The 27,247-nt window shown below is 41.9% G+C and overlaps 1 protein-coding gene across 3 annotated transcripts in view; it reads right to left on the reverse strand.

Annotated features, from left to right (window-relative positions):
* LOC124134684 (cilia- and flagella-associated protein 65-like) overlaps window positions 1–27,247 on the reverse strand; it is a 40,569-nt gene that overhangs the window by 2,882 nt on the left and 10,440 nt on the right. For all 3 annotated transcript variants that reach the window (XM_048381946.1, XM_048381947.1, XM_048381945.1), the window contains 28 exons: window positions 24,845–24,940; window positions 24,174–24,254; window positions 23,809–23,863; window positions 23,579–23,664; window positions 22,595–22,721; window positions 19,238–19,406; window positions 18,635–18,773; window positions 17,499–17,638; window positions 16,498–16,582; window positions 16,094–16,252; window positions 14,788–14,953; window positions 13,805–13,933; window positions 12,953–13,109; window positions 12,217–12,285; window positions 11,089–11,217; window positions 10,716–10,800; window positions 8,935–9,093; window positions 8,554–8,664; window positions 7,365–7,442; window positions 7,106–7,219; window positions 4,736–4,894; window positions 3,995–4,138; window positions 3,581–3,697; window positions 2,899–3,042; window positions 2,491–2,571; window positions 1,530–1,732; window positions 520–648; window positions 91–382 (listed from right to left, as the gene is read on the reverse strand). In XM_048381946.1, coding sequence (XP_048237903.1) covers window positions 91–382; window positions 520–648; window positions 1,530–1,732; window positions 2,491–2,571; window positions 2,899–3,042; window positions 3,581–3,697; window positions 3,995–4,138; window positions 4,736–4,894; window positions 7,106–7,219; window positions 7,365–7,442; window positions 8,554–8,664; window positions 8,935–9,093; window positions 10,716–10,800; window positions 11,089–11,217; window positions 12,217–12,285; window positions 12,953–13,109; window positions 13,805–13,933; window positions 14,788–14,953; window positions 16,094–16,252; window positions 16,498–16,582; window positions 17,499–17,638; window positions 18,635–18,773; window positions 19,238–19,406; window positions 22,595–22,721; window positions 23,579–23,664; window positions 23,809–23,863; window positions 24,174–24,254; window positions 24,845–24,940 — 3,603 coding nt within the window. The remainder of the gene's footprint in view (window positions 1–90; window positions 383–519; window positions 649–1,529; window positions 1,733–2,490; window positions 2,572–2,898; window positions 3,043–3,580; window positions 3,698–3,994; window positions 4,139–4,735; window positions 4,895–7,105; window positions 7,220–7,364; window positions 7,443–8,553; window positions 8,665–8,934; window positions 9,094–10,715; window positions 10,801–11,088; window positions 11,218–12,216; window positions 12,286–12,952; window positions 13,110–13,804; window positions 13,934–14,787; window positions 14,954–16,093; window positions 16,253–16,497; window positions 16,583–17,498; window positions 17,639–18,634; window positions 18,774–19,237; window positions 19,407–22,594; window positions 22,722–23,578; window positions 23,665–23,808; window positions 23,864–24,173; window positions 24,255–24,844; window positions 24,941–27,247) is intronic.

Raw genomic sequence — 27,247 nt, forward strand, 5'->3', positions numbered from 1 at the left:
GACCACCAAATCCATACGATCCAGCAAGCATAGCTTAGTGAGGAACTGTTCAACCCCATCGGGTTAGAACCTCAGTGTGACAATACCAACCTTCTGGCTGTGTAGACTGATTGACGACATCCTGCTCTCCACACTGTTAGGAGTCCCCCTTGCACCATCCTCCACTGACACAAGTGATGCCCGACTACCCCCCTCTCGGCTGCTGGTCTCCCTGACAGGTGTCCCCCTGGCTGAACTGTGCCTGGACCCCACTTGTCTCTCAGATTCCTTGGCAGAAGGTGGCGCCGTCTTTGGCCGCTGACCAAATTGTCTGAAGTAGGGGATATCTTCCTTGGCCACTTTCCAGACTGCTTCATGGAAGTATGCATCGTCCAGCAGGCCTCTGGTAACAGTCAGCAGCAGAAGATGTACACCATCATACATACATTTTACAGAGGAACATTAGAGTATACATTACATTAGGAAACTGATAGTGATCACAGGAGTGATAGCTGAAACACACATGAATCTGACAGTTACCTGAGGACATTGCTGAGGACGCCGGAGATGATGTTGGCCTCGGCCTGGTTACAGTGGATGGTGTTTGTGATGGCAGCCATCTGCTCCTGCTTCCTCTCAACAGCCTTGCCCAGCTTCTCACTCAGCGATCTGCACAGGAAGGCAATGTGCTGTTAGCATGTCAATCAGTCAAGTTTCTTCAATATCGCTGTCATGTTTATCACAGTGGATTGTGAATGATTCCTTTTGGACCAGGCAAACTGACGCTTTTTATGACTTTCCAAAGGTAGTCATCTTCTAGAGGCAAGGGCGTTAACTTATTATAATAGTCCAGTTTCCACCCTTGCTGAACTAGGCTGGAATTATGGAGTTACATTTTGGCTGGACTCATGAGTCTATGTATAGTCCAATCAAAATCACATAATGAAATTGACATTCAGTTCATGAACTGCCTTGCAGATTTCAAGTGATTGCAGGATTTGCAAAGCATGTGTACCACCAACTTGGCATCAACAGACATTTTTAAATCTTTTCATGTTTTTAATGAAGGTGCTCACATGATTTGATGCATTTTGCGAAGAAAGACCCGTTTTATCACAATATACTGGTAGATTTTGATTAATGATCAGATCGCCCTGACTGGGCCCCACCATCTTGTTTGATTCAATTGCAAGTGGTGAGAGGTGGCTGGTCAATAAGAGGGACATAGAAGGGACATAACATGTAATAGCCACTGTGGCACTACGACTGTACCCAGAAATTACAGCCTAGTTCGGCAAGGGTGGAAACTGGACTTTCATAGTCAGTTAACTCCCTTGCCCCAGGAATAGCAAGGTACTATGTAGGTTTGTTGTTTAATGCTGCACTCAGCAATATTTCACTGATAGCCCGTAAATAATCGCATCTGGGACAGGCAATCCTGTTATTTTGAGAAACGATCCATGCACTCACGGTGGCATGACACGCCATCTACCAAGTCACCGAGCCAGATCACCCAAATACATCACAACCAGTATAGGTCCTATTCCCACCTGTCTATGTAGTATTTCCTGTAGTCATCGGGGAAGTTCTCCTGGAACTCTCGCACGTCATGTGTGCGTGCCGTCAGACCCAGGTGTAGCAGGAAGGGGCGGGGTGGCACTGGCTTCTCCCACAGTTCCTTCTCCTTCCTCTTCCTCCGTCTTTCTTCCGCCTTCACCTCATCAGAAGACTTCTGCTTGATGGGAGGGAGTGTCTACAACACATACATTCAGTCAATAAAATATGTAGAGATGCTTTGATCACAATATATTTATTGTCAGTATTTTGATCAATCAAGTGATTGAGAGCATGAGTATCCATCTCGAAATTGGGAAACAATGACATGCATCAACCAAGTCAGCGAGCCTGACCAACCGATCCCGTTAGTCACCTCTTACGACAAGCATGAGCTGCTGAAGACCAATTCTAACCCAGATCTTCATGGTTCAATCATTAATACCACAGGTTACATAGATGTAACGATATGGTTGGGTCACGATGCAATACAAATCCCGGTATTATGGGTGTGATACGATTCATATCCCAATACAGTATTTTTATTTAATAAGATGATATACTTTCTTTTTGCAGGTGAATCACAACCCTGAATAAAAATGAAATAAAAAAGCGGAGAAACATTGGTAGAGGGCTCTGTGAATGTTATGCTATTTATAGCCAACCGAGAATCTGCATAAGCTGGCTGTTGAAATATTACTGTTATTATTCACTACATTATGACTTGTAGTGTAATGTATTGTATGTATCGCGAAACAGGGGTTGTAAACCAATGTATTGTATCGTTGGCCTTGTACTGGGATACAACACTGTATCGCGATATAGTTACACCCCTCCAGGCCAGGCCAGGCCAGGCCAGCAATACCACAGCCAGATCATTGCTGCCTTTAACTGACAAAGCCATGGCCACACAAACAGTTCTGGAGATGAACGAGGACACAATTAGCATATACTGACCCTGTATCTGGTCAGTTCCCCATCTGGGCTTGGCGTTGACCGGTAGTCGTCCAGAGACTGGAGGCGGGATGAAGGACGTTCCTGTCACAGATACAGCATGTAACCATCATCAAACTTCACACATATTTTAGTTTGCTTCAGCCAGTTCACAACTGGATCCTTCTCTGTGGGCCTTACTCATTATGTCAATAAACCATATATAATTTCTTTTTGAGATTTTCAGAAACAAGATTCTTAAAATATTGAAAGTTTGATATTTTTTACCCGTTATGTCAATAAATCATACATAATTTCTTTTTCAGATTTTCAGAAACAAGATACTTAAAATATTAAAAGTTTGCTTTTTTAAAGCAAGCCGATAAGTTACATCTCCATTTGTATGATTTTAAGGCCTTTAAAATCACCTACCACCACCTCCACATCATCAGCCAGTCTGAGGTCAGCATTGAGGTCATTCTCTGTGATGACAAACTCCTGCTTCTGACGTTCCTTCTCCGCCTCCCAGTCAACTAGACTCTTCTTGTACTCCCCCATTTCATACTCATCTGTCACCTGCAACAGCACCAGTATTAGGGTTATCATCATCATCATCATCATCATCATTAATTCAACATCGATTATCATCAGCAGCAGCAGCAGCATCCATGCCATTGCTGCCATCATCATCATCAGCAGCAGCAGCAGCACCCACACCATTGCTGCCATCATCATCATCATCATCAATCCATCATTGATTATCATCATCAGCAGCAGCATTCACGTCATTGCTGCCATCATCATCATCATTATTGATCCATCAGCATAATCATTATCATAATCATCAATCCATTCTATATCATGCATTCTATAGCTGACACCATCCTCATCACCCTTTTCTAATCGCTTCATATGTTATCCTGTCTCTAACACAAATCCCAGACCCCCAGAATATTATTCCAGCCCCTAAACTGCTAGCTACAGAGATGCACCTAATTATTCATAACGAAAAGCATAAGCATATATTCCATATATAAGTGAGTTGGTCAGGTGCAACATCAACATGAATTGTGCTAGAATTATTTCAGTATGAAATATATCAAGAAAGTCTTACCTCACACACGAGATCGAGGTCATAGAATGATGGCACCCCAGCAGCAAGGAAGGTAACTCGGCACATCCCGATACCCCCAGGCTCCAGCTGACCCCTGACCGGGGAGATGGAGAGACACTGGACAAACACAAGCACCTTGTAGCAGCATCATCAACAACATCAACCCAGACCATACTGTAAAGGGCTTCATGTCCATTTAAGTTATGAATTCAGCTGGGACACAATGATATGACATAACAATAATAATAGTCCAGGTGAAAGCTATCATTACATGCAATTCAAATATATCCAGGTAAAACATTATTTATGTTAAATGTTAAATATACTATTCAGTATTTCATCCATAGCACTGTAGTATAATACATGTACAGAATATTTGGATCTTTCACTCGTCACCTTTAGCAGAACGCCTACCTTGCTGTCTGCTTGAGACGTGACATGCCATTCAAAGGACACTGGCCGCTGCTGTGATCTGTTGATGACAAATACCATCTGGCGGGCCAGACTGAAGAGAGGCATGTTGTTGAAGGAGACACGTTCTCGGGACAGGTACACGAGCTGCAACACCAGCAACACACTCAAACCAGCATCCTCCCTACACTCATTATGATACTAAATGATGTGAAATAAGTCAACCAAGAGGTCTTTGGACAAGATCATCATCCTCAGTTTCAACAGGGACACACATTAGTAGTAAACTTTGTAAAACCAGACCAAGCTTAAACATGTATGATTCTACTGATTTATTTCTATAGATGACTTGTATATAGAACTAAATTAAATTGGACCCAAAGCTTATTTCTTGATCCTATTGCATTGCTAAACCATCACAAACCCAGATGAAAATGTATTTTTTAGAATAAAAATATCATTTGTACTTATCCTGACTCATACTTATCGCTTACTCATGTTTATGAGTCAGGATAAGTAAAATTATTGCTTTCTTCTGAATAAAGAATTCTTGTGACATCACTTGAAGATGCTTGTTGATTCTACTTCCTGAATCAACAGAATCAAGTGACGTTTCCATTAGATAAAACTCCTGCTATTAAAGTTCAAACGTTACGTCAACAACATGTGGGTAGAACACCAGAACCTAGAATGTCATTGTATGAAGGAAGGGTCCACCCTATGATTGTTCTCGGGTTAGGGTACCTGTCCGGGTATAGCCACACTCTGCACGCTCGGTACGCCGGTCAGATCGTGCTGGTCTGTGATCGGCATGGTGTCTCCCATCACCCGCTTGTCGAACCCCACCCCGGTGAAGGTGATGATGGCTGTGTCGCCGTGATGGACGTGGACTGGGACGTCGATCTACAACACACCAACAAGTACCTATACAACACACCAATGTACCAATACAACACACCAACATGTACCAATACAACACACCAACGAGTACCTATACAACACACCAACGAGTACCTATACAACACACCAACAAGTATCTATACAACATGCCAACATGTACCTATACAACACACCAACGTAGCAATACAACACACCAACATGTACCTATACAACACACCAACATGTACCTATACAACACACCAACAAGTACCAATACAACACACCAACAAGTATCTATACAACATGCCAACATGTACCTATACAACACACCAACGTACTGATACAACACACCAACATACCAATACAACACACCAACAAGTACCTATACAACACACCAACATGTACCTATACAACACACCAACAAGTATTTATACAACACACCAACATACCAATACAACACACCAACATGTACCAATACAACACACCAACATGTACCTATACAACACACCAACAAGTACCTATACAACACACCAACATGTACCAATACAACACTACAACATGTACCTATACAACACGCCAACAAGTACCTATACAATGCACCAATGTACCAATACAACACACCAACATGTACCTATACAACACACCAACATGTACCAATACAACACACCAACATGTACCTATACAACACACCAACATGTACCTACACAACACACCAACGTACCAATACAACACACCAACATGTACCTATACAACACACCAACATGTACCTACACAACACACCAATGTACCTATACAACACACCAACATGTACCTATACAACACACCAACATGTACCTATACAACACACCAACATGTACCTATACAACACACCAGCATGTACCTATACAACACACCAACATGTACCTATACAACACACCAACGTACCTATACAACACACCAACATGTACCTATACAACACACCAACATGTACCTATACAACACACCAACATGTACCTATACAACACACCAACATGTACCTATACAACACACCAGCATGTACCTATACAACACACCAGCATGTACCTATACAACACACCAACATGTACCTATACAACACACCAACATGTACCTATACAACACACCAACATGTACCTATACAACACACCAACGTACCAATACAACACACCAACATGTACCTATACAACACACCAACATGTACCTACACAACACACCAACGTACCAATACAACACACCAACATGTACCTATACAACACACCAACATGTACCTATACAACACACCAGCATGTACCTATACAACACACCAACATGTACCTATACAACACACCAACATGTACCTATACAACACACCAACATGTACCTATACAACACACCAACATGTACCTATACAACACACCAGCATGTACCTATACAACACACCAACATGTACCTATACAACACACCAGCATGTACCTATACAACACACCAACATGTACCTATACAACACACCAACATGTACCAATACAACACACCAACATGTACCTATACAACACACCAACATGTACTTATACAACACACCAACATGTAACTATACAACACACCAACATGTACCTATACAACACACCAACGTACCAATACAACACACCAACATGTACCTATACAACACACCAACATGTACCTATACAACACACCAATATGTACCTATACAACACACCAGCATGTACCTATACAACACACCAACATGTACCTATACAACACACCAACATACCAATACAACACACCAACATGTACCTATACAACACACCAACATGTACCTATACAACACACCAACATGTACCTATACAACACACCAACATGTAACTATACAACACACCAACATGTACCTATACAACACACCAACATGTACCTTTACAACACACCAACATGTACCTATACAACACACCAACATGTACCTATACAACACACCAACATGTACCTTTACAACACACCAACGTACCAATACAACACACCAAGATGTACCTATACAACACGCCAACATGTACCTATACAACACAACAATGTACCAATACAACACACCAACAAGTATCTATACAACATGCCAACATGTACCTATACAACACACCAACGTACCAATACAACACACCAATGTACCAATACAACACACCAACAAGTATCTATACAACATGCCAACATGTACCTATACAACACAAAATTGTAAAAATTGTTTCCATGGAAATGAGAGTAGTCTGGTGATCTCACCATGTATGTCTTGGCTTCCAAAGGAGAGAACCTCCACTCCAGGGCCACGGACCTTCCAGGCAGGATCTCCCCGATGGGGTTCAGACACTCAAAGATTGGCTGGTCAAAGTTCTCCTACAACAAAAAAACAGGCTTACCATGACACTGAGCTCTCTCAAATCTTCAATGATTTGACATATGGACTTTGTTTCTAGAATTACAAGGCTGTTTCAAAAACACATATCTCAGCTACTTTATCAAGCATCTCAGCTCCACCAACCTGTCGGATGAGGTCCAGCGGTGTGAGGTCAAACTCGTACCTCACTGGCACAGCTCCCCCATTGTACAGCTCATACACCTGGAAACAGACAACAGCATCAGTGACAGCTCATACACCTGGGAACAGACAACAGCTTCAGTCACAGCTCATACACCTGGAAACAGACAACAGCATCAGTGACAGCTCATACACCTGGGAATAGACAACAGCTTCAGTCACAGCTCATACACCTGGAAACAGACAACAGCATCAGTCACAGCTCATACACCTGGGAACAGACAACAGCTTCAGTCACAGCTCATACACCTGGGAACAGACAACAGCATCAGTCACAGCTCATACACCTGGAAACAGACAACAGCATCAGTCACAGCTCATACACCTGGAAACAGACAACAGCATCAGTCACAGCTCATACACCTGGAAACAGACAACAGCATCAGTGACGTACACGCACTACCTGTACACATAGTCCATCAGGCAGTAAACATTACAGGGTTTACCTCACAACTAATTAGATATGATGGCAGTGAAGAGGACATCTGTAAAAAATCTAAAGATTATATTGTATGCTGACAGCCAAAACAGGAAGTTATGGCTATGACGTAAGGTATTCAAAGAAAACATGCACAAGTGATTCTGATTTCAGGAAACAAGTGTCAGAAGTTCTTTTTGTGCTTGAGTGACAGAGCGAAAGAGGTAAATGCACAAATTCTGACACGAGCATGTGATATGTGTCATCATTTCATCATCCTGCACACATAATGATAAGCTTTCATAAAGTAAAGTCTTCACCACTGACAACCTTTTAAGACGTTAACAGTGAAAACAAGACATCAACAATGACAGGCTGTCAAGTCTCAACACATCAACGATAATGTCTGAATTACATCAACAATAGTGTCTGCATTATGTCAAACGATGCTTTGGGTGAGGATTTTAAAACTTGTTCAAAATTTTATTTTTTTCATAAAAAATGCATACATAGGCTATAGGAGTAACTGTATGCGGACTGGACAGGTTAAAATAAGTTTTATTTCTCTAGTCCTCAAAAGTCATCTGCAGTGGCCGTCTTCCTAATGGTGAAAGTGTTGGTCCACAACAAAATGTCACAAGTCCTTCCTGCCTCTAACCAGTCTAGCAGACACATGTTAATTTCAAACCTTGCTGTCTAAGGCAGCATGTATACCTGTTTGGGGCTGTTCTGCTCTCCTACAGGGACGGGAGTGAATAAGTGCTTGTTGGAGGGGAAGTGGATGTAACGTCTCTCCGGCTCCACCGTCACACCAATGAAGTTCAGCTGCAAGCAGAAACAGTCATCTCATGACATCTTCAATGTACAGTCAGTGGAGGATCAATAACTATTCCAGGTCGCCACCCCGGTCATTACCTGACTAATGCAACCCAACTATACATAAGATGCAAGGATTCGTAGCTACAAGGGTAAGAAATAGCCCTGAATCAATTTCTTAGAATAAAGAAGTAGTTATCCATAAAAAAGTGTCATGTATTCATGTAATTCCAACTTCTCAATGGCTATGAAAGACTTCAAGGATCAGTGCACACTCACCAGGATTTCCCTGCCCTTGGAAAGTTTGAGCAGAACAGGCAGACGGTCAGTTCCAGACATGGTGTGGTTGTAGGTGAAGGTCACTGTCTGAGTGTCTCCCGGCGCCATCCTGCCCCGCTTGGGTTCGATGCTGAACAGCTTGTTGTCCATCACCTTCATCTGGACACATGGGATACTATGTTAGCATCACTCAGATCAAAATAAAACGTATTACCGGTAACATGTTCAAGAGGATCACACCAACCCTACAGCTGTTCCAGCTTTAACACTGGACAAACTACTACTCGATCATTATGACTGACCTCAGTCAGTGACCCTGTGGACAACTTGTGGACATCACGGACAGGGCTGTGTCTGTTCATCTGTTACTGTTCAAATAGTGACTTGGATAGTGTACTAATGATTTCAAAATCATTTCTGTTCAACAGCAGCTAAGAATGTAAGAATAATGTAAACAGAAATCTTTAGACATAAAAACTGTCCCTTAGAGTCTGCTGGGAACTGTGCATAACAGCAACCATGACACAATACTGGTACTTGGTCTCAGCCAGAGATTATATGAAGCCTAGAGTGTCCTGTGGTTATGTGAAGCCTAGAGTGCCCTGTGGTTATGTGAAGCCTAGAGTGTCCTGTGGTTATGTGAAGCCTAGAGTGCCTTGTGGTAATGTGAAGTCTAGAGTGCCCTGTGGTTATGTGATACCTAGAGTGCCTTGTGGTAATGTGAAGCCTAGAGTGTCCTGTGGTAATGTGAAGCCTAGAGTGTCCTGAGGTTATGTGAAGCCTAGAGTGTCCTGTGGTAATGTGAAGCCTAGAGTGCCCTGTGGTTATGTGAAGCCTAGAGTGCCCTGTGGTTATGTGAAGTCTAGAGTGTCCTGTGGTTATGTAATACCTAGAGCGCCCTGTGGTTATGTGAAGCCTAGAGTGCCCTGTGGTTATGTGAAGTCTAGAGTGTCCTGTGGTTATGTAATACCTAGAGCGCCCTGTGGTTATGTGAAGCCTAGAGTGTCCTGTGGTTATGTGAAGCCCAGAGTGCCCTGTGGTTATGTGAAGCCTAGAGTTCCCTGTGGTTATGCGAAGCCTAGAGTGCCCTGTGGTTATGTGAAGCCCAGAGTGCCCTGTGGTTATGTGATGCCTTGAGAGTCCTGTGGTTATGTGAAGCCTAGAGTGCCCTGTGGTTATGTGAAGCCTAGAGTGTCCTGTGGTTATGTGAAGCCTAGAGTGTCCTGTGGTTATGTGAAGCCTAGAGTGTCCTGTGGTTATGTGAAGCCTTGAGTGCCCTGTGGTTATGTGAAGCCTAGAGTGTCCTGTGGTTATGTGAAGCCTTGAGTGCCCTGTGGTTATGAGAAGCCTAGAGTGCCCTGTGGTTATGTGAAGCCTAGAGTGCCCTGTGGTCATGTGATGCCTTGAGCGCCCTGTGGTTATGTGAAGCCTAGAGAGTCCTGTGGTTATGCAAAACCTAGAGTGCCCTGTGGTTATGTGAAGTCTAGAGAGTCCTGTGGTTATGCGAAGCCTAGAGAGTCCTGTGGTTATTCGAAGCCTAGAGTGCCCTGTGGTTATGTGAAGCCTAGAGTGCCCTGTGGTTATGTGAAGTTTAGAGTGCCCTGTGGTTATGTGAAGCCTAGAGTGCCCTGTGCTTATGTGAAGTCTAGAGTGCCCTGTGGTTATGTGAAGCCTAGAGTTCCCCGTGGTAATGTGAAGCCTAGAGTGCCCTGTGGTTATGCGAAGCCTAGAGTGCCCTGTGGTTATGTGAAGTCTAGCATGCCCTGTGGATGATGACCAACCTGGTGGAGCTCGTCCTCGTCAAACTCCCCAGTCTCTGCCCAGTACTCCAACTCCAGGTGCAGGTCTGAGGGGAACAGGAAGGACCTGAAACACATCAGCCACATACTTGATCTTCTCAGACAAACAGGGCATTTAATGAATAATCCTGAGACATCTCAAACATGCTACATCGCAACATGACTTTTTCACACAAGCACATGTTGTGTATGGTTTCACATAAAGCACTGGTGTTTGCATAAAACGCTGTATCTAGAAGGGCATGTATTAAAACCCCTATCACTTTGTAAATACATGAAAAATGATGAGGCATGTTGCCCCATACAGTAGTCTCCTAACCAACTAGGCCGTCCACCTACTGCTGCATGCACTCACCAGTCAGTGGGTACAGTGCCGGTATTTTCAATCATCAGGTTGACCACACATGGTTCACTGTCCAGGGGAGCTGCACTGAAGTTGAAGTCCAGGATAGCACGGGTGTACACTGGGGGGCGGCGCCGATGGCTGGAAAAAATGGCCAGTTAATGAATCTAAAAGATTCTAATGCAGATTCTAAGTTTAACTCAATCATCTCAAAGTAATTGGTAACTTAGAATGCATACAATTTTTGGTTATAGCTTTGACAGATGACCATTCTTGATTACCAAGTGTATCTATTATATCTCCATTGTACTATGATCAACACCCTGGACCAGTTCACTACCTTAGCTTTGTTACCTTGATGAAGGTTGGATTGACACAACGCGAAAGACATACAATGAAATTAAACTGTTTTTTTTTTCCAGGTTTTAACATCCAGAGATACCAGCATAGCCCTGTTCCACAAAGCGATCCCATCTCTGACAATCGTAACGTCCATACCTTAACAAGACGTATGATAGTTATACCACTAAGATCACTTTGTGGAACGAAACCCAGTACACATTACAACTATTGTGTGCTGTCACAAACACAACCAGAATGTCTTGTAGCATAAGGATTTCCTTCCCCTGTCTTAATATTCAGGAAAACATCTCTTCCAGGTGAAAGAATCATTTATAATAGTCTTGTGATTCATTTAAATACATGAGGGCTTGCAGGGTTAGAAACTAACAGTTTTTATCCACTAGTCCGTATAATGATAACATATAGCAAAACCCTTAAAATGGGCCAATTTCTACTAGTCCTTAGGATACCTTTACTATTGGGCAGTTTGGTAAGGACTATAGGACTAGTGCCAATTTCTACTGCTGGCTTGTTTTGATAAGGCCACCATTTTGAATGCAGATCTCTGCCAAACTCATGTTCAGAAGAGGCATTTTGATTTTAAGCTCATGAGTGAGAGAAATTCTGTGCTAAAGTTGGTGTTAGGAGAGATGGAGCTAGTGACGTCACTTCTAAAACGAGGCTATGGTCCAGAATGGGTCCAGGGTAATGATGCTGATGTAATGGAGATATAATACACAGTACAATCAGTGATAACGGATGACAGAGCACAGACTTGTTCTCCTGTGGGCAGCTCACCTGTGTCGGGTGGAGACGTTGTACATGAGTTCCTCCGCTGATGGGTCCGAGTCCAGGCAGACGTTCATGCTGAAAGTACAGACCACAATCAAACACACTGACTGCAAATACAGTGGCCCCGTGAAGATCTGGGTTAGAATAGGTCTCCAGCAACCCATGCTTGTCATAAAAGATGATTATGCTTGTCATAAGAGGCGACTAACGGGATCGGGTGGTCAGGCTTGCTGACTTGGTTGATGCATGTCATTGTATGCCAAATGTGTGGATCAATGCTCATGATATCAATCACTGGATTGTCTGGAGCAGACTTGATTATGTACAGACCGCTGTCATATAGCTGGAATATTGCTGAGTGCGGCGTTAAACAAACCAACAAATACACTGATGGCGTCAGGAACAGAGAAACCAGAGGTTGATATTATGAACAACATTCGACACTATCAGGTAACCACGACAAACCAGTGTGACCACCTGATCCACTTAAGTCACCTCTTATGACAAGCATAGGTTATGACCAATAATATCCACGAATCCTCACAGGGTAGTACAGATAGGAAACATTACCAAGATTGCACTTGTTTTATCCAAGCTCTCTACATTACGACGCCTCTCATCTTCTTGTGAACCACATGAAGTATTTATAATCATGTCCCTATGTTTTCTAAAATTCCTTTATACTCAGTCTATGCTGAGATTCCTGGTTACACAGCAACCCTAATTCCAACTGTCCACTAACTTGTCAAGAGAGAAGAGGTTCCATAGCTGTTTCTTGCTGATGCCGATGGCGCTGCCATAGCAGCGGGCGTCGGTGACAGCCATGATGGGGAACACCCCCGTCACAAGGATGTGACACAGATGCTGCGGCTCCTGCACTGATGCGTGGGCTACGGTGCCTGGGGAGAATATGGAGGAGGTGGTCATGCATTTCAATCATAAAGGTAAATGGTGGCATATCGCCATAACTGAACTACAGTAAACTATGGTTAAAACAAACTAAGAGGGACCACTAATTTTAGATCGTTATAACCACAGCCTATACACAGCAAATGAACAGGACCAAAAAACAGTTCAATATATCCAGCAGTTTGTTATAAGCATGTTCGTCATAAACGACAGTAATACAGTAATACAGTAATATGCCACTGTTAAGTGATAAACATGCAGTATCACAGTCTGCAACTTTAGCCACAAGTCTGAAGTAGAGTCTAGTAAAACTCTCTTAGTTTAGTAAGCTCAGCTATAATATTCCAAATAATAATACTAAAATCTGAAAATGACGCATTTGAGCTAAATTTCGGCTAGTAGCATCTAAAGGTGTTGGGTCAGACCAACATTATCTTTAAGTGAGATTGATTATAACAGCATTATCACAGAGGCTTCCGGTCAGGACTAAGGATAACAGTCAAACATATAGCATCTTTGTAATCAGCGTTTAAAGTAACCACTCCATCTCATAAGGCCTTGGGAATGAGGACCTGTTCGGCTTTAGAAACCCCTCGGTAGTTAAAAACAAGGAAATGTTACTTCATTAAAGTTTAAACATTTCCAAAGCGATCTGAGTGGTGGAGGTGGAAATCGTGAGTCCTACCTTCTGGTGTGAGGAGCTGGTAGGACACAGTGTACTGGTAGGTGACCCTCCTGAGTGGGCGCACTGTGAGGGGTATTGTCTGTCTGGACCTGGCTGGCAGCACTCCCTCCATTGTCTCCAGGTCCAGGCCTGAAACATGCAGCAGCAGCAGCCATCTTACTCCAGTGCAGTACACACAAAACTTCACACTCTAGAAGGATCATGTTTTGTAATAAAACTGTCAACAGGCCAGTACTATTAGAAGGGGTGTTCCAGTTAATTTTAATCAAAGATTGATGGGGGCACGGGTTGCCCAGTCGTCTAAGGCGCCGCATTTCGCTGTGCAGAGTTGCGTCCCTTGGGCACGCCAGAAACCTATGATTGTGGGTTCGAATCCCGGTTCACCCCGATTATGTTTCTAGGTTTGTCAGCACCATACCCATGCTCGTGGGTTTCACCGAAGTGGTAAATGTCTGAGACCTGCATCATTTCAGGCTTTCCTTCCACATTAAGCTAACACGCCGTGATATAACTGGAATACTGTTAAAAGCGGCGCTAAACCCAACTCACTCACTCATAGATTGATTGGAAGGTCCAAACAACCAAGGAACTGAACGCAAATTTCCAGGATCGAACACAAGTTACCTATTCAAAGTCATAGCTACATTAAGATGAAGTGAGAAATAATTAATTCCAATTTGGTAATTTTTCCTGTTACGGACAAGTACTGGCCTCAGAGCAGGTCTAGATAAACCCCTGTAATAGACATACACTGAAAGGACTTATTATATATGACAAGTAGATACATATACAGTGTTAAAAACTATGAATGTACTGAGGGTTGCATGTTAGAGATCTAGGGGGTACCTAGATTCAAATACTACAGGAGCAAACCACTATGACACCAGGACACTATGACACCAGGACACCAGGAACCTCCTTAATTTGAACAGTGAAATGGAAAAAGACCTCTACATTTGTTGAGAAAGTAGAAGATGACTGACCTATCTTGTCACTCCTGATGATGTTGTCAGCATACGGGCCATCCACATGCTGGTCCAGCAGCAGCCGGTAGTGAAGGCTGCAGCTGCTGTTGTTGTACAGGGTGATGTGGTGGGAGGCAGAGCTGCCAACGACGATGTCACTAAAGTCAAAGTACTTCTCCTCAGCCTGCAATCAGTGTACATCAACGAAATGTATTGTTTGTAAAAACTCATCATTATATCACTACTGTAGGCCCTAAGTGTTCTGGGGACAAAACAAACTGTCAGTGTTTGTTGTAAAAACAGAGGTGGCACATGGTCCTATGTACAGCGCACAGGTCACAAATCACATGAAGTTAAGCAACATGGGTCACGGAGTGTCCTTGGATGGGTGACCATGTTTGGTAGCTTGGCTCCTGAGAGTTTCTAGGGCTTCGGTGCTTCCCCAAACTGAAGCACATGTAACACATGTGGTGTCTCCATGGGCAAGTGACTTTGTTCGAAACGTGCCCATGTTCACAAAGCCGTGAATGGTTGTTAACCTTCTAGTGCCTAACAGGCAGCTTGGGTTGTATACTTCCCAGGGAGCTGAGAATGATTGTTGATTGCACACTGATCCAGTGACCGGGGTAATAATAGCGCTGTCAGCATGCCCCAGTGTGGTGTGGAAACATGCACAAAATAAATCGCCTGTTCAAATCAAAATCAAACAAGAAAAAAAAGTGAGCGTGGCTCACTAATACCCCCGGACCGCCTAGTGTGTCAGTAGTTTCAAATTAAATAGCGAGGATAGGGTAAGGGTTTGAAAAATTCATAAAAAAAATGGAAAATTAATAAAAACAATTTTTTTCTTTTGACTGCACCCCTCCATATGACACAGATTATATGTATTAAGTTTGAGATGAATCCACTGAATAGTTTAAGAGAAATCGCCCAGACAAAGTTTTCGGAGGGACGTTAGGGTTTGAAAAATTCATAAAAAATGGAAAATTAATACAAACTATTTTTTTCTTTTGACTGCCCCCTCCATATATGTACTAAGTTTGAGATAAATCCACTGAATAGTTTAAGAGAAATCGTGCGGACAAAGTATTCGTACGGACGGACAGATGGACGGAACCTTGGTATAACTATATACCCCCGACATTTTGTCGGGGGTATAACTAGAATGGCCTTTCAGAGAGATATAATGACAGCACATACTAATGCAATCCTGCCTTGCATAGTTGACACATTTAAGTCTTCTTTGAATATCTAAAACTGACAATATCAAACCAGTATACCATCTATTTGTATGCAATCATCCAGTAACAGAGAGTTTACTCACCATGATCTCCCCAAGGGATCCCTCCCCAACAGCTCGCAGTTTAAACTGTTTCTTCTTGCCCCCAGATGAGTTGTTGGTGAAGCCCTGCCCCCACACGATGAGGCTCGGCTTCATCACATACTTCTCCTCACCCCTGGGGATGAACGACCATGTCTGGCTCTACACAACAAATACAGGACTCCATTACAGGGGAACACGGGAGCAGAAAGAGTTGCATAGTGAAAGACTTAAAATATTTATCAGTATTTACATGAATAAATAACAAAAAACAAAATATCACAAAAGTGTTTATGAGGTTCCTCCCAACATATTAGAGAATATTATTGAGATTCCGGATTAGTCAAAAAGAAAAGAATAAAACATTGTATGTTAATGTGAATACAACATGTCTGTCTCCGAGTTACCTGTGATTCATTAGGATGGATGATGCCACAGTCGGGTTGAACCTTCAGCAGCTTGGAGTCTGCATTATTCAACTTCCACTCAAACCTGGTACCAAGATGTTAGAATATTGATATTAACATCATGACAATTATACATTCATCCCAGTATCACTCAGCACCATAGATATGAAAATATCAACACTTTTCTAGATATGTTGCAGTTTGGCATTTTTGTAGGAATGAAGTTTGAAAATTATTTATCCAAAGGTTTGTGAGTGAGTGACATGGGATTACAGTCTATTTTATAGTTTGTTTCTAGTTGGTGAACTCAGCAATATTCCAGCTATATGACAGCAGTCTGTAAACAATCGAGTCTGGACCAGACAATCCAGTGATTGACATTATGAGCATCGATCTACGCATTTGGGATATGATGACATACGTCTGCAAAGTCAGCGAGCCTGACAACCCGATCCCCTTAGTTGCCTCTTATGACAAGCATGGGTTGCTGAAGACCTGTTCTAAAACGGATCTTCATGGGTATATAGTTGATGTGAAGAATTCCAGCTATTCCATAGTATGTCAACTTGATGGAGGAAGCAAGCCTAAATTGATTATTGCCACCAATGTTAAATTATTTGGTAAAACCCAGGAACACAGAGATGCTGCTGTCAGGCAATGGATCATAATTAGGCCCAAACTGGAATTTGAACCTCCAATCAGCCAATCCTGGCATGACTAAGGGAAGCAACTCTGCACAGTAAATAGTATGACATCAGATTACTGGGCCCCAAAACAGATAGGTAGTACTTATATACTACTCAAAACAAAATTGGAAGGCTGTGTTGCGATACCCACAAGACACAACAGATTAAGTATAGTCATAGGGAAAAAATGGGAATATATAAGAATAAAAATTCAAATTTCCACACAACACATGCTTAATATTAAAACAGGCATTCGTGTATTGAACAGCCAGTACTTTCAACTTTGAAGAATAAATGGTATGAAGGCTATTTGACCTGAGGGGTATTCTGGAGACATTCTTGATTGAGTATGTCCTCTTGGAGGCTGTCCCCACACATGTAGGCTTGAAGAACATCACTCCGTCGGAGTCCATCAGTACCTCGGCCGACTCCGCTGACCCACACAGCTGTAGAGCCTACACAAACAAACACTGCACTGTACACCACACTTACAATCAGGTGACTAGAATTGCGTTTCTACTCATAAAATCTTCCCCCTCCTTTTTTTGATACATTAGCCCAAACTGTTTCCATGGAAACACAAGTAATTTAAAAAAATATAAATTGAAAACTATGATATGGCAATAGTTGAGCATGTGGTCTTTGCACATGTATAGTATCATGTACAAATATTCATTAGTTTGAGAGTTATGGCTCAGAAGTAACAAAATAGAATTTAGAAAAAAATTAAAATAGCAAAAGGCACCAGCTCAGCTGAAGAACAATGCATATACCAAGTTTCATTGAAAAACACTGAACAGTTTTCAAGTTATGGCCCACTGATCGCTATATCCACACGTTTTTCAAACCAAGGGAATAAAAATGAATGAATTGTATGAAATGAAAAAAACTCTAAAGAAGTTTCACTAGATCTCATCAAAAGGCAAAAATCTGTGATGTTTTGAAAAATGGATGACACCATATTGTATTGTTTTCAAAAAAGCATTAAATGATGTCACTATGATTCAGCAAACCAATCAGCAGTGAAAATGATTTCAATAATATATTTGAAATATCTGAAAGTTATAGCACTTTATATTTCAACCTCTACACATAATAATTCCTTGTCATAAATCAAAGGACAGTGGGGTAGCCCAGTGGTTAAAGTGTTCGCTGATCACGCCAAAGTCCCAGGTTCAATTCCCCACATGGGTACAATGTGTGAAGCCCATTTCTGATGTCCCCTGTCATGAAATTGCTGGAATATTGCTAAAAGCAGTGTAAAACCATACTCACTCAAAAATAAATACAAATTTGGTGACCTTATGTTTCCTCTCACAGCTTTTGAATCAGATTGTACAATATCAAAGTCACAGTTTCCTTTTTCAAAACTGAGGTTAATTTGTATGTAATTAACTGCATCCTGATTGAAACATTACAAGGATCATAAGAGAATCATAAGAGCCACCCACCCTGCTGTACTTGTCGTTATCGTTGAGTCTGAGAACCATCGCATGGTGATAGGTCTTCACTTCAGCCGGTTTACACTTCACCAGGAAGATCTGTACTCCTTCTTTCAACAGACCTTTAGCTGGCTTTATGGCAAATGTGCTGGCGACAAGTAGAGACATTCATTACCAGTTTCAGAATTACATACATCTTTAATGGCAATATATCAATTAAAAAAAAAAGAAGAAGAAGAATGTCATAGATCTGTTTGTTGTTTTATGCCACACTCAGAAATATTCCAGCTATATGACAGTGGTCTGTAAATAATCAAGTCTGGACCAGATAATCCAGTGATTGACATCATGAGCATCGATCCATGCAACTGGGATATGATGACGTGCATCAACCAAGTCAGCGATTCTGACCATCCAATCCAGTTAGGTGCCTCTTACGACAAGCATGAAAATCATAGGTAATTTTTTTAACAAATATAGAGTTTCCCAAGTACTGCATTGCACACTAAAATGATAAAAACGTTTTATTTCGACATTTTGATCTCTATTTATTACAGTTCTGTATCAATTCTATTTGTATTTTTAAAAAACTATCATGTGAAAGTTGGTTACCTGCTGGGGTCTTTCTCCACATCAAACAGTATAGGCGTGGTGCCCTTGTTCCGGACACACAGTGTGCGGTACGTCGACTCCTTGGCATTGACTGCAGGGAACACCAACTTGGGGCTGTTGACGTCATAGCGAGGCAGGAAGGTCTCGTTGTTGGGCATGAAGGTGTGGCCTGGAACAACACAACATGCTTAATGGCATCATCCATAATCACAATGTTTGTTTTTCTTTGTTATTTAACAACGCAGTCAGCAATATTACAGATATATGTCATTGCCCGTAACTAAGCATTTCTGGACCAGACAATCCAGTTTCCACATCAACCGGACACAATGACACACTGTCAACCAAATCACTGTCTAGCCACCTGAGTCTCTTGTTACGACCAGTATAGGTTGTGGGGGACCACTTCTGACCCCGACTCCCCACGGGGGGGGGGGGGGTCCTTGATCATGTCATGTAAGAGAGTGAAACCTAATATCCAGTCAGGAGAAGACAACTTGTGGTAAATGTTTTATTTAAAAAGATGCTTTACACAGCATTACAAAATGGTGGCTGGTTGTCATTCTACCAAGATGATAGACATATTTTTTTTTAGTTAACCATTCTCAAGACCTCATCCCCCCTAAATATTTTCTCATCAAAATTAAATGATTCATAAGTAGTGTCCAATTAAAAAAATTAAATATACTTTGAGAAGGGGTGAAATTTTGACTAGCGAGACAGGCCATCTACGTTACATTCCAGAAAGCCCTTTGTATTTTTAACTGGCCAGCAGTTAACCCCTGAATATATGAGTATAGCCACCTAACAACCAGGCAGCTCAGATATTTCCCTAGGACTTTGGAGAATAATTTGTCAGTAGCTTTCAGTCTATAATGTCAAAGTTAGGGAAGTGCATCACAGATAAAAACAATTTATCTCAGTAATCAATAACAAATTTTAATTTTTGTCATAAAATGCCATTTGGTTTCCCAGATTGCTTTCTTGCAAGTGCAAACAAGTTTCAGATGATCTGACATTTTAAATACAGTGAAACAATCTAATCAAAACATGGGAAAATAAGTAATATTTCTAAGCGCCCACTACTAAGACCAAACATTTACATGATAGTCTGTATTCTCTCATGTGTACTGCCGATTTTTTCACAGAAAACAGCAACGCGAATGGGTGTATAAACTGTACCATCCTAAGACAAATGGATGTGTGAAGCAGGGATCCGGAAACATTTTTTTGCCAATCGGACATTTGCATTTTTGCCACGCACACCTCATATCTGAGGTGCTGAATGTTCATGAATGAATAGAAAGAATAAATTCAAGTGTCACTTTCATAGTCGTGTGTACACTAATCAACCAAAAAACACATGTCAGTCTGGTTGTAGCTCTTTACTTTGTATCCTTTGTTGTGATATCCGGTCTCAGATTGTAATGTCCTGCTATTACTTTTTTGAAAATGTTCTGTGGGCAAATTTTTAAAATGTCAAGTTCGCACTATTTCAAATTGGACATTTTTCTGTCACAATCGGACAGACCGATTTCCGGATCCCTGGTGTGAAGCCTACATGATAAACTGTTCCCACATAAGACATGTACACACAGGTATGTGTGAAGCCTGCATGATAAACAGTTCCCACATAAGACATGTACACACAGGTATGTGTGAAGGCTGCATGATAAACAGTTCCCACACAAGACATGTACACACAGGTATGTGTGAAGCCTGCATGATAAACAGTTCCCACATAAGACATGTACACACAGGTATGTGTGAAGCCTACATGATAAACAGTTCCCACATAAGACATGTACACACAGGTATGTGTGAAGCCTGCATGATAAACAGTTCCCACATAAGACATGTACACACAGGTATGTGTGAAGGCTGCATGATAAACAGTTCCCACATAAGACATGTACACACAGGTATGTATGAAGCCTACATGATAAACAGTTCCCACATAAGACATGTACACACAGGTATGTGTGAAGCCTGCATGATAAACAGTTCCCACATAAGACATGTACACACAGGTATGTGTGAAGCCTACATGATAAACAGTTCCCACATAAGACATGTACACACAGGTATGTGTGAAGCCTACATGATAAACAGTTCCCACACAAGACATGTACACACAGGTATGTGTGAAGGCTGCATGATAAACAGTTCCCACATAAGACATGTACACACAGGTATGTGTGAAGGCTGCATGATAAACAGTTCCCACATAAGACATGTACACACAGGTATGTGTGAAGCCTGCATGATAAACAGTTCCCACATAAGACATGTACACACAGGTATGTGTGAAGCCTGCATGATAAACAGTTCCCACATAAGACATGTACACACAGGTATGTGTGAAGCCTACATGATAAACAGTTCCCACATAAGACATGTACACACAGGTATGTGTGAAGCCTGCATGATAAACAGTTCCCACATAAGACATGTACACACAGGTATGTGTGAAGCCTGCATGATAAACAGTTCCCACATAAGACATGTACACACAGGTATGTGTGAAGCCTGCATGATAAACAGTTCCCACATAAGACATGTACACACAGGTATGTGTGAAGCCTGCATGATAAACAGTTCCCACATAAGACATGTACACACAGGTATGTGTGAAGCCTGCATGATAAACAGTTCCCACACAAGACATGTACACACAGGTATGTGTGAAGCCTGCATGATAAACAGTTCCCACATAAGACATGTACACACAGGTATGTGTGAAGCCTGCATGATAAACAGTTCCCACATAAGACATGTACACACAGGTATGTGTGAAGCCTGCATGATAAACAGTTCCCACATAAGACATGTACACACAGGTATGTGTGAAGCCTGCATGATAAACAGTTCCCACATAAGACATGTACACACAGGTATGTGTGAAGCCTGCATGATAAACAGTTCCCACATAAGACATGTACACACAGGTATGTGTGAAGCCTGCATGATAAACAGTTCCCACACAAGACATGTACACACAGGTATGTGTGAAGCCTGCATGATAAACAGTTCCCACATAAGACATGTACACACAGGTATGTGTGAAGCCTGCATGATAAACAGTTCCCACATAAGACATGTACACACAGGTATGTGTGAAGCCTACATGATAAACAGTTCCCACATAAGACATGTACACACAGGTATGTGTGAAGCCTGCATGATAAACAGTTCCCAAATAAGACATGTACACACAGGTATGTGTGAAGCCTGCATGATAAACAGTTCCCACATAAGACATGTACACACAGGTATGTGTGAAGCCTGCATGATAAACAGTTCCCACATAAGACATGTACACACAGGTATGTGTGAAGCCTGCATGATAAGACATACCTGTACAGCTGACAGTCAGACACCATGGCGGGCAGTGGGTGACATCCTCTACCAGACGATAGTCACGCAGACTCTTGTAGAACACAAAACACTCCAGCTCGGCTCCGTACAGCTGGTTCGGGGCATTCTGGAAGAAGCAACGGATCTGACACTAGTACAATCAGGCCTATAAGGTTACGTATCTGTTTCTTGAAATGCAGAAATAATCAACAGTGTCTTAACAGCACAAGACTGCCCAACCACCACTTCATTCATTCCACTGGATCTTGAGTCACTGACCCAGACAGACACAGACACAAACTAAAACTGACACAGAGACAGACAGAGACATAGACAGACAGACAGACACAGGCAGAGACATACACAGAGACATACAGACACAGACACACACAGACAGACAGACACAGACACACACAGACAGACAGACACAGACACACACAGACAGACAGACAGACATAGACAGAGACATGCACAGAGAGACACAGACAGACACACACCACGACAGACACAGACATACACAGACAGACACACACACACAGAGCCATACACAGACAGAAACAAAAACAGACACACACACACAGACAGATAGACAAACACAGACAGACAGACAAACATAGACAGACACACCACGACAGACACAGACAGACACACACACACAGAGACAGACACAAACACACACATAGACAGACAGTCACAGACAGACAGACAAACACAGACAGACATATGCAGGCAGACACAGACAGACGAACACTGACACAGACAGACACAGAAACAGACAGACAAACACGGACACACCAACAGACACAGACACAGACATACACAGAAACACTGAGACAGACACAGATACAGATATACACAGATATACACAGACAGACACAGACACTTCATTTCGAACACTTGTTAGTTACAAACTCTCCATTGGCTTGCAGCCAAGCAGTTATTCAAACTTCCCAGTATAGGTATAAGAGAGTGACGACCACTCACCGGCTTGAATGACACTCGGAAGGAGCAGCTCTTGAGGGGTGGGATGTCCATGACGGTGGGGTAGACCGAGAACATGTGACTGCCATCTGCAACAACATCAGCAGCATCAGCTTCTACATCACTTACAACCAGGCAATGTTTAACAGTAAACTCAATCGACATTAGCTGACAAAGCATGACACAGTACTGAACATGAGAATGGTAAACATGGTAAAAGCGTTTATCCTTACCTCCCATCCACTGCACTGTGACCTTGCCCTTGGTGTGGTTGGTGACATTCACAGTCTGGAGGGATCACAACAATCACATCAACATTGCTTCCAAGGGTACATTTGAGACACAAAAATCTATTTGAGAAAATGATTCTGAATAATTGTATCTCCAAGGAGCACACATCCCGTTATGCGCTACATTTTCTCGGGTTTAATGCAAATCATTGGATGCAGATGACAGAAAATATGTCTCAAAATGTTCTTTATTTATCAAAACCTTATATCTTAGGACATTTAAAATAACTATTTAAATCTACTTCAAAAGATTGATAAATAACCTCAAAATTCATATCATAGTCATTTAAAGCTAATGCCTATCTCACCTTGTCTTCAATGATTCTCAGATTCTGACAGTTGCCAAAGTCAGCCAAGTTGACATCTGTGCTCACATGTGGGACAAAGTTCTGGAATTTTAAGTGCCATTATTTATTTCAATACCACAAGTCCATCGGCTTCTACCTTCTATTGTACATTACAGACCAGTGACAGTCTACCAAAGTGCCAGTCAAACACTGAACTTTCACAAATGTCAATGCTGTGCATTTTAGTACTAACATTATGTAAAAAGAAGAAAAAGAAACAAATTGGCAAACAATTAGTATTTTGTGGATATCATAAGTTCTAGAGGCCTGCATGGAAAGACTTTCTTACCCACTCTTATCATCATCCCCAAGTCTAAAACACATGAGCCAACTCACCATGTAATAGATGGATGGACCCTACCATACACTGAATGTTCAAGCTTTTGTTTGTTTGTAGTGTAATGCCACACTCAATATTTCCCAGAAATGAAAGCATCCCTTAAATGATCAAATCTGGACCAGACAAGCCTGTGATTAATATCATGAACAATGATCAATTTTGTCAAGGTATGCTGACACACAATGAACCAATTCACTGACCACCCTATCCATGAAGTCTTCTTTGTCAACCAGACAGACCACAAAATCTACCCTGGAATCCCGACAAGGGAAGGTACAAGTACTGAACTTACTACAAGGTCACAGTGGAATCCATCATTGAAGTACTCGTCTGTTGGAGGGATGCTGGGTGACAGTGCTTCTTTCTCCTTCATCTCGACTGGCTCCGTCTGGAAACACAGGCAAAACCATCATATCAGTTCTGTTTCAGACTGTACCATGATTATCATTACGTTAGAAGTTAGAATCCCTTGCTAACTTTATCTATTTACATCTGAAAATAAAATGCAAGAATCTTTCTATTAAAACACCTGTTTTGAATTATTTTCTTGTGTCATCCTGTTATGCATTTAAAAAGCTGTCAATCAAACCCTGAAGCATCTTTCATTGTTTGTACTGGACAGAAATAATCTGCATCAATTCCACATTACACCAGTCAGAACCCAAGTCTTGTAAAATGTTTAATAATACACCAACAGATTAGGTGTCAACACTAAAATCTAATGAAAAGATGTCAAAAGAAAAGCTTGGATCAGTCGACTCAAATCTTTAGCATGACACATATCTATCATTTACTCAATGACAAACAAATCTACTGACACTCTACATGACAGTGTATCTACTATACTATATCTCTATGTCTACACACTGTGGTTGGGTAGCCTAGTGGTAAAAGTGTTCGCTCATCACGCCGAAGGCTAAGGTTCTTTCCCAAATGGGTACAATGTGTGAATCCCATTTCTGGTGTCTCCCGGTGTGATATTGCTGGAATATTGCAATAAGGGGTGTAAAACCACACTCACTCATTTCATGTCTACACAGAAATCTCTATAGAGATCAACAAGAATTCATGAAAAGTAAACCTTATTTCCTTGTAAGAGCATCCATCACAATGGTTCCTCTTAGTCAAGATGTTACAGCGTTTAGAAATACAACCTTAATTATAAACAGTTCATGATTAGCATTTAATTATTAAGTTCAGTTCATCAAGAGTAAGAATTATAGATGTGTACAATGAAAAATGTATAATCATAATCTCTGACATAGAAAGGTGAGGATTGTATTCCAACTGAAAAATACTACGAAAGTTAAACCTATTTCAAAGCTATGATGCATGTGCTGTATGTCTCTTGTGTAGCTAAATCACAGGGCCCTCTTGCACAAAGCCATCTCAGCTCTATGACTGTCTGAAGTCTATGTTAAATATGGTAGTAACAATCATTGTAGTGCTAAGCTTGCGTTGCACAAGTGGGCCCTGAAGAATTTTAAAATATACATTTACCTCAAGCCTACTTCAGACAATCATAAAATAATTTCACGATACAATTATCTTTCTTAATTAACAAAATATCAGATTTCATTTCTAGAAAGGTGTATTCTTCCTATTTCTAGACACTGAAAAGCTCCAGATAAACTACTTGGAAACTAAAATTTCTAGTCCACTAATTCTTATGTTAACACGTAAAAATTGCTACTAGTCCTTATGATACCTTAACTATTGAGCAGTTGGCATGGACTATAGGACTAGTGCCAATTTCTAACACTGTTACATCTATCAGCCCTACATGTCTAGGGAGACGTGGTGGCAGTAGGACTGTCTACTAGCTACAAGCAGTATTGTATCAGCCCTACATGCCTAGGGAGACGTGGTGGCAGTAGGACTGTCTGCTAGCTACAAGCAGTATTGTATCAGCCCTACATGCCTAGGGAGACGTGGTGGCAGTAGGACTGTCTACTAGCTACAAGCAGTATTGTATCAGCCCTACATGCCTAGGGAGACGTGGTGGCAGTAGGACTGTCTACTAGCTACAAGCAGTATTGTATCAGCCCTACATGCCTAGGGAGACGTGGTGGCAGTAGGACTGTCTACTAGCTACAAGCAGTATTGTATCAGCCCTACATGCCTAGGGAGACGTGGTGGCAGTAGGACTGTCTACTAGCTACAAGCAGTATTGTATCAGCCCTACATGCCTAGGGAGACGTGGTGGCAGTAGGACTGTCTACTAGCTACAAGCAGTATTGTATCAGCCCTACATGCCTAGGGAGACGTGGTGGCAGTAGGACTGTCTGCTAGCTACAAGCAGTATTGTATCAGCCCTACATGCCTAGGGAGACGTGGTGGCAGTAGGACTGTCTGCTAGCTACAAGCAGTATTGTATCAGCCCTACATGCCTAGGGAGACGTGGTGGCAGTAGGACTGTCTGCTAGCTACAAGCAGTATTGTATCAGCCCTACATGCCTAGGGAGACGTGGTGGCAGTAGGACTGTCTACTAGCTACAAGCAGTATTGTATCAGCCCTACATGTCTAGGGAGACGTGGTGGCAGTAGGACTGTCTACTAGCTACAAGCAGTATTGTATCAGCCCTACATGCCTAGGGAGACGTGGTGGCAGTAGGACTGTCTACTAGCTACAAGCAGTATTGTATCAGCCCTACATGCCTAGGGAGACGTGGTGGCAGTAGGACTGTCTACTAGC

This window comes from Haliotis rufescens, unplaced genomic scaffold (assembly GCF_023055435.1).
Source record: "Haliotis rufescens isolate VD_foot unplaced genomic scaffold, xgHalRufe1.0.p SCAF_4, whole genome shotgun sequence".
NCBI classification, from domain to species: domain Eukaryota; kingdom Metazoa; phylum Mollusca; class Gastropoda; order Lepetellida; family Haliotidae; genus Haliotis; species Haliotis rufescens.